Source organism: Stylophora pistillata, chromosome 8 (assembly GCF_964205215.1).
Source record: "Stylophora pistillata chromosome 8, jaStyPist1.2, whole genome shotgun sequence".
NCBI classification, from domain to species: domain Eukaryota; kingdom Metazoa; phylum Cnidaria; class Anthozoa; order Scleractinia; family Pocilloporidae; genus Stylophora; species Stylophora pistillata.
Window position 1 is genome coordinate 13711689 of NC_142526.1, and position 8414 is coordinate 13720102.

Here is an 8414-nt window from a genome sequence, read left to right on the forward strand (position 1 = left end):
AAAGTTTCATTGTGTTAAAAAATGATCATTAAGAATTTCTAAGAACGCCACCTCTTATGTGCCTCTGATGTTTTCTAGCGAGTCCCAAGAGATCTTGGACAGGTTCAGGTTGCCTCCTATTACCATGTTCTCAGAGGTTTCAGAAGCATGGTCAAGAATAATATTAAATTTTTCCAATCAGCATCGTCGTCGGGATCTGGCCAGTAAATCAAGCAAAACAAAACTTTCTTATTGCAGAAAGTAGTCATCTCAGCGCAACTTCTCCAAGTTTTCTGAGTCCGGCACATATTCACGCATCGATTTGAAGAAGTTAGCTTCGGCAGAGATAAGAACGCCACCAAGATTACGATCCTTACGATCTTTCCTGTAGACGATAAAGTCAGCAAGCGGGCAAAGCTGGTCGAGGATGTTACCATTCAGTCAGGTTTCACTGATTAAGACAAAAATATTACTTTAGGGCAACGATAAACTTCCCTCGGTTCATTAGCTCGTGGAAATACGATAGTCTCAAGTGAGTTGCAAACAACGACTTTGTCAAACTTCAGCCTCTCTCCAGCTCCAAACACTTCTACTCGTCCACTGAAAGAGATACCAGAATGCGAGACCTGAACGGTTCATAAGAACTTTTTCGTAGCCCTTTCGCAGTTCAGGGTTGGACGGTAACGTGTAATAAGTATCACCTTTTGTGCGGAAATTGTTTTTACATAAAGCACTGGCACAGTTCCAGTGCCATCCAGTGTTCTTTCGGTCCGCCATTATCAATATGGCGGCACTTCCGTCCGGCAAACAAGGAAACTCGATTCCAGTTCCCCAACGTATGAAATCTGGCAATGATAGCAGTTGCCTTTTCGAGTTATGGCGGAATTACCCAGAACTCTTTTCGGGCATGAACAAGGCAACGGTTGTGTTCGCGACACTGGCTTTCATCAAATGGAGAAACAAGGGCTGGCAGATAAAGTGAGAAGGAATTTTCTTGCCAAAATCCAAATCTGGCCCTGAGGTGTGATTTGAACGCAAACTTTTGATTTTTTTAGCAATTTTTTATCTTAAAAGATCGACACGTTTTTGGTGTTGCTCTTGGAGCAAACTGCTGGACTTTGGGATTTGTTGCCATACGAACGGTTCACTGCAATGAAAATCAGGAATCATTGTGGGCATTTTAGGTTGCAATAGGTGTCACATCAACGAGCCGGTACAATTTACACACTTATATTATGTTGTGTCTTAAGTTCGACAAGAAACAAGTATCAAAAGTGTTAACGGTATTATCTGGACATATATGTTCACTTAGTATGCAAAGGGTTAAGAAAGGATTGCAAATTTTGCTTTGTTTTCCATTTAAAACGGAATAATGAAAGTTCACGGTTATGACAGTGGCGAAGAGAAAAAAAGAAAAATTAAGCCAAGGCTTGTTCATACCTCTTGTATCTCGAAAATTATAGTAATTCGCGAAATCTGTGACGACCAACAAATTACTGTTGTATATGAAACCCTGATTTCCGCTAAGTTTGACGCTCATGACAATCTGGAAGACGTCAAAGCAAATTCGTTTCACTCCAAATTGTTTTCACTCCTCCACTTCAAATTACACAAGAACAATTATATCGGTCAATCATGGTAAATGTGCATCGCCGAATGAGGCCTTCGATCAAGCCATCTTCTCGAAATAACGACAAGATACCATTCAGACGTTCGATGGAAAGCTTCATCTTTCGACAAACATGGTCCAGAAGCTGGCAGATGCTGGTTTGTCTCATGTTACACTACAATCTGTGTACGAGAAACTCAACATTACCGGCCTCAATGGAGTACTGGCATTGGCGCCATCTGCAAAATCAACTTGTCATCATATATCGAACTCCGCAAGCGAATTCTCTCTAGAATGCTCTTACATTTCCAACTGTCGTAACAGTAAGCAGTCTGAGTCTCAAATGATGACTTAATAATAATAATAATAATAAACAATCTTTAAGGAGGAAGCGCCCGTCACGTAAATACGTGGTTTTCATGGAGGTCCTCCGTAAAAATAAAAAGTTTTAAAAGCTAAAATAAGAAATACAAATGTCACAGACCTAAAACGGCGTATATCTAAAGTTTTATTCATCATTTAAATATTTATCCATTAAGAATCTTGTAAGGGTTTCCTTAAAAATTTTGGATGGCATTTGCCTTCTTAAAAATACTGGGAGGGACATCCAGTCATTTATAAAACGGAAGTAGGACACCCTCTTTCCGCATTCCGTTTTAGGTTTAGGCAGTCTAGGTAAGTAGCCATTTCTAGTGTTGTAGCCATGCGAACTTCTCAATGTCGATTTAAAACTTTCAAAATGTTGCGGAATGTCTCCTTTGATTGCATTTTCTACGGTGGTACAACGATGAAATAGACGTCTTCCAGCCAGAAGGAGCCAATTTAGGCACTTTAGAGCTTCTGAAGAAGACATCTTGCCTAATTTAATTTTCTTCGCAAATTTGTTCTGAAAACTTTGCAATTTTTCCATTTCTGATTTTAGACCGGGTTGATCTCCCCACACTGTGTCGGCATAGTCTAGGTGTGGCAGCACTAGCCCATTGTAGAAGGCTATGCGAGTTCTATTGTCTAACATATGAAATATGCGATTAAACAAAGAAAGACGATGACCTAATTTCTTTAGCAAATTGCTGATATGTGGCTTCCAGCTCCATTTTGCATCCGTTGTCACTCCCAGATATTTGAATGACTGCACGCGATCGATTTGTGCACCATTTGGTTGCAACTCAAAGTCTTCAAATAAGGATAACATCCTTTTACTGCCTGCCAGCATAAATTTGGTCTTCTTGACATTTATAGTCAACCTGTTATCAGTGTACCAGTTACTGATTTCAGTGAATTCACGTTCCAGAGCAATTTGAAGTTCTTGACGTGTTGATGCGTAACAAAATAGAACAGCATCATCTGCATACAAAATCATCCGGGTCTCTTTAACAGCATTTGGCAGGCTATTAATGTACACATTAAGTAGCAAGGGACCCAAAATGCTGCCTTGTGGCACGCCAAGTGTGATGGTATGTGGCTCTGATAATTCTCCGTTTATCAAAACACTTTGCTGTCTATGAGTAAGATATGATCTGAACCATCTTATGACTTATTTTTCAGGAATGTGTAAAATCACAAAACAATGCGAATCCATCTTCAGGATGAACGATTTCTTCCGCGCTGAGGGCATCCATCGATTAATCACGCGGACACGGACTCATCCTCGCGAAAAATGAGCTTTTGAGTCAGAGGTATCGTTTAAAGCGCGTGACCGGATATAGAAGTGTGAGCTAAAATTGAAAAAACCGGAAATAAAGCTTGCTAAGTTGATGAACTAATATCTCGAAGATTAGTTCGGTGACCTACCCTGATTTTTTGTGTACAAATTATTTTCATCATTACGCTTTCCTGAGGAAATTTTTTAAAAAATTTATCTAGTGGAAATTTTTTTTACATTTTAAAACAGCATTTTCCTAAATAATTCAAGTTCTGCTAGATAGTTCTTTTATATCACGTATACAGATAGAGAATGTGATGATGTTTAAGAAATTTGAAAAAAAAACTACGTCACCGACTTGGTGTTTTAGATATCTTTCAAAAATTGTGTTTTAGAAGGTCTTTTAGCGCTACTGTACCGTTGCCATGGCAACAGATGATGCCTGACGAACCCCCTTAAAAGATTTCCCTAACATAGTGTTATGCATATGTAAAGTCATTATCCTGATGACAAGTTTGACAGTCATGATATCTTTTACTGATTGGCACTTGCTGTTAATTGTGGAAAACCCTTTCGAGCCTCCTAAATTGCTGAGCGGCAAACTAAAGAGCCTCAAACTTACTGACTTTTCTGTTTTTGAATTACAGGACAGGACGGAAAATGCGTGCACTGTAAGTACCTCCCGTTGTCCAATACAAAGCCTTAGAAAACTTTTCTAAGGCTCAAGGGGAGGTACTTACAGTGCACGCATTTTCCGTCCTGTCATGAAAGCTGTAAGGTTCATGATGTATTGTTTAAAGAGGCTGAGATCAATTTCTAGCTATATTTTCGGGGCAAGCTACCAGCTGGTTGAAATTACAAGCCGAGATAAATGAAGGCAAGTAGAAAACGTGACATGAATTAAAATAGTGCATTTGGTTAGTTATTTGCATATATGAAACAACATGCTTCGTTCGATTTGCAAGAAGTCGAAATTGTGCGAATAATTTTGATGCTTCATACCCCAGGTACTATTTTTGCCAGTGAAAATTAGTTAGTACTTATAGATGATAGAACAAATTTCTTACTTGATATGCTTCGTAAAATCATTCGGAGGGAAACGAACACTTGAGACAACAACTTTAAAATTTCCCTTTACACATCTTATTGAAAAAAATGTTTTGATATCAAGGGCTCTCTTTCAGAATTCGCGCAAAGAATCAAACTGGCAGCCACCTCAATACATCTAGACCTCAACCAAACGACATCAGTAATACTTTTTCGCTCGAGAGGGGCCGAGTTCAGACCTAGGCTGTAAATTGACGCAGCCCTTTATAACGATTTTTTAGCCAATTAATTTTAGGTATTCACAACATGAAACACAAGGGATAGATCAAACTGTGACTAATTAAACTGGGAGCTGTTTCACTGGGGAGGTTTAGTAGCGAAAAGAATGAAGCTTTTAAATGATTATTTCGATTCAAAAAGCAGGTGCTCACATCCATGAGCTATTCAAACGCTGCCGTTTAGTTCCAGACTGAGGTCACATCATGTTTAAAAATCCCACCTAGCTTTCCTTTAGGAGCTTTGAAAAGTTCAGGTACTTTTAAAAAAAATTGTAAACAACCGACATGCAGTAATGGTGGCAAGACTCAAAATCTATCGAGAACTAATTTGGAAATACAAAAACAGCAGGCTTGGATTATCCGTTTAACTTAAAATTATTTCGCATCATATTTTGAGCACTTCCTTTGACTTCAGACATCAATTATCCAAGTACATAGTATTTTCTGTAGCTTGACAAGTTTTCCATTACAGAAGCAATTTCCGGAACTCGAAAAATTTTCCAATTTTACTGACAACCACACTCTTTATTAGATCAAACATTTCAAAGATAAGCTCAGCTGTGTGGCTGTTCAAATTGATGTGGAGAGGAGACTCTGTCGATGTTCAATTTGATTTTGCGTTGATTGAGAAAGTGACCGAAAAAACAAGGCAATTCTTGAAGCTGAGCAAGACAATTCTTGAAGCTGAGCACTAATAATTTTCACGGTTTTTTCAGATCAGCAGACTGTCAACGTTTTGTCATTGTGTAGGTGTTCTTGCGCTACATTTATTGATGTACCCGAAGGAGCTCTGTATGTCATTTTAGGCGCCATCGTTGTAGTTGTCGGTCACCTCTACACAAGGTTTACATTAAGAGAATAATTGAAGTTTCACAGCTAAGGAGGTAAGGACAGTTGTGAATTCCTCCGCTATTTTCTATCCATGCAATTTTAAGCCTTGTGTGATAGCAACTAACACAGGCAGCAAGTCTGTTAATATTTCACAATAAGGTACTACGGTTTGTCTTCTCTTTGTTACAAAGAAACAAAATGAGCTGAAATACAAGTTTGCATTGAATTTCCTGTTCTATGCGGCTTTTTTGTAAAACACAGACGGTCGCTTTACTGACCATTATCACATTGCAGGAGCTCGGACTTAATTCAACTGAACGGCACGAAAACTGACAATTCCAATCTTAACACATCAGAAATACTTTTTCGTTTGAAGAATAATTATCTTCCGACCTTTAAATTACGCTGCTCGTCATGGCGATCTTTTAATTTTAATCTAAAAATATGAATTACAAAAGATATATCAAACTGGGACGTAACAAACTAGCACTTGTTTCACAATGAGGGATTTAGAAGCGAAAAGGATGCATTGCTGAATAATTGAAGACTGAAAAAATATTTTCAGTTGAATACTTCACAGGTCTCTGTTCAGGCAAAAAGGACCAAGTGCCATAGACGATTTTACAGATGAATCAGGTAAATTGAATTGGGTCAGGGTATGTTATTAAAAAAATAAAATTTTGAGCAAAATAATGTGGTTGGTTATTCAGCTAAAGGAAACACATACCTTGTTATTTTTTTAAAGCCTCTTACAATGCCTGAGTCAACTGACGTTGCCGTGACAACCATATTAGCCCTACTAATCATCGCAGACATCACTGGAAACTGTCTGGTTTGTTTGGTTATAAAGCAAAATAAAGATATGAGGTGAGTTGAAGATGAGGTCTGATCATGACGAGATAAAACAGCCAAGAATGGCTAATTTTTTTTGTTGTTTAAAGGCTGGCTATGCGCGCAAAAATAACTGAAGGCAATTTTGTATGATTCCCATTGGCTACAGAGTACATGAGAACACAAAAAATCAAGCGAGAAATCTTTCCAGGCAAAAGTTCTCGCCTTATCCCACAAGAAAACATATGTTCGAGTCGGTTTCTTTATTTCATAAATTCTTGGAAAGTGTGATCGAACTGTTTAAATGTAAAGAAAACGAAAATCGTCGTATATCGAGCTTTGTTCCTCCGCTATATCGCAGATCTGATCAGATGTATCGGGAATATATCGCAGATTTTTAGAGACACCGTGCGTGAAAAAGCAATCATTTGACGAGGTATCCGAGCTTTTCTGCGATATTCGCTGATTCTCGATCGCCAAGATATCGTTCAAGCGAAATATCCTTGCCAGTCGGTAACGTTGTTAATCGAGGGCTGTGTTCCCGTCACCGTACATCGTTCCGACAGAAATTCCCCTTCGCGATTCATGTCAGCAAAATATAAATATCCTCAATTATATCTCTTCAAAGTAGATGAACACAATATACTTTTGCCATTGATTGCACAACAACCTTACGTTGAAGGTTACAAAAAGGCTACTCCTGCGTATTCCCTACTCTGAGAATTCCGTAATAGTGAAGACAAAAAGTTAGGCACAGCAAAAAGCTCATCAAAATCATAAGGAATGCAGTCAAGGTGAAACGATTTCTTAATGACAACAGTAATACTTGGATTATGAATAATCTGAAAAGCTTTTTTAGTTCAAACCTGGTATCGACAACCAAAATGTTAATTTTAAAAACCCGCGGAATGTAAGACAGAAAAGAAGAGTGAATTTAGTTGGTGTTTCTGACGAAACCCGAAGCGAGAAGTCAATGACGATTTGAATTTCGTTGGAGCAAAAACAAAGCAGGAAACATTACAATTACCATTTCAATAAACTAACTTGCCAAATTATTTCAGCATGAGACATGTTCTGTCGCACTTTTTAATAATCGTGGACGGTCTGTTAGCGCAAACTGCGACATCTATTTTATTACAAAGCGCGACAATGTCACAGGTGTTACAAAGTGAAACGATTATTGCGAAGTGGGACAGAGCACACGATGGTAGATAGAGTCGAATTTTCAACTGACAACGAAGAATTGTGTGAATATTATATTAGATATGATTTATTGACACAGCTTTTGAGGAAATAGACTTTTTTCTTTTGAGGAGGCGAAGAGTTTAAAATCATGCTGCTTTAGTTCTAGTCTTCGTCCTACTTGCACGCTTCAGTCGCACTAACGATATTATAAACTACTTGCGATTTTGAGAGGCAATACCACATTTTATTATCCAACTACATTTCGAAGAGTACAAATAACGCCATAGACGAGTACAAATATTTGTACTCTAGATTACCGGTTAAACAGGTTTTCTCTCATCGCGCAAGCGCAGAATTCAATTGTAGTTACGAAAAAAAATTGGCGGACAATTTGAACCATATTTCCGACGACGAAGAGTCAGAATGGCTGGCAAATATACATCCAAGTTTATCAGATGAATCGAACGAAGAAAAACAGCTTGGCGACCAGAAAATTTCTTCATTTAATGAAGAAAACAGAAACAGCAACACAACAACGCGCCAATTCCGTTCCGCTTCGCACACTTCTGTCACGCACTCCTCGTAAATAAATATCCGCAAAATTCGCCCGCACTGAAATAATAGTTTGGCATGTTGGATAATAAATAACTTACGTATGATGCACGATCCTCGCAGTAGAGAGCGCTATTTATGCAATAGCGAAAATCAGACCTGAAAAAAATCAGGCCTGTACGGGATTCGAACCACTGACCTCTGCGATACTAGTGCAGCGCTCGACTAATTGAGCTAACAAGCCAACTGGGAGCAGGCCGTCAAGTCGATTCGTAATAAACCCGTGATGATAAATCGGATACGATGAATATATGAAGTTCATATATTTTGAACTGCGGTTATAGATACGTATGATTCACGATCCTCGCAGTAGAGAGCGCTATTTATGCAATAGCGAAAATCAGACCTTAAAAAAATCAGGCCTGTACGGGATTCGAACCACTGACCTCTGCGATACTAG

General features: G+C 38.6%; 1 protein-coding gene across 2 annotated transcripts in view; it reads left to right on the plus strand.

Moving 5' to 3' along the window:
• Positions 1-3941: 3941 nt before the first annotated feature.
• Positions 3942-8414, plus strand: part of LOC148725112 (pyroglutamylated RF-amide peptide receptor-like) — a 12209-nt gene continuing 7736 nt past the window's right edge. Inside the window, exons 1-4 of one of the 2 annotated variants that reach the window (XM_088729563.1) lie at positions 3942-4107; positions 5272-5439; positions 5967-6022; positions 6132-6253. In XM_088729563.1, coding sequence (XP_088585689.1) covers positions 6014-6022; positions 6132-6253 — 131 coding nt within the window. In that variant the 5' untranslated portion in view covers positions 3942-4107; positions 5272-5439; positions 5967-6013. The other variant, XM_088729562.1, reaches the window with a different exon arrangement.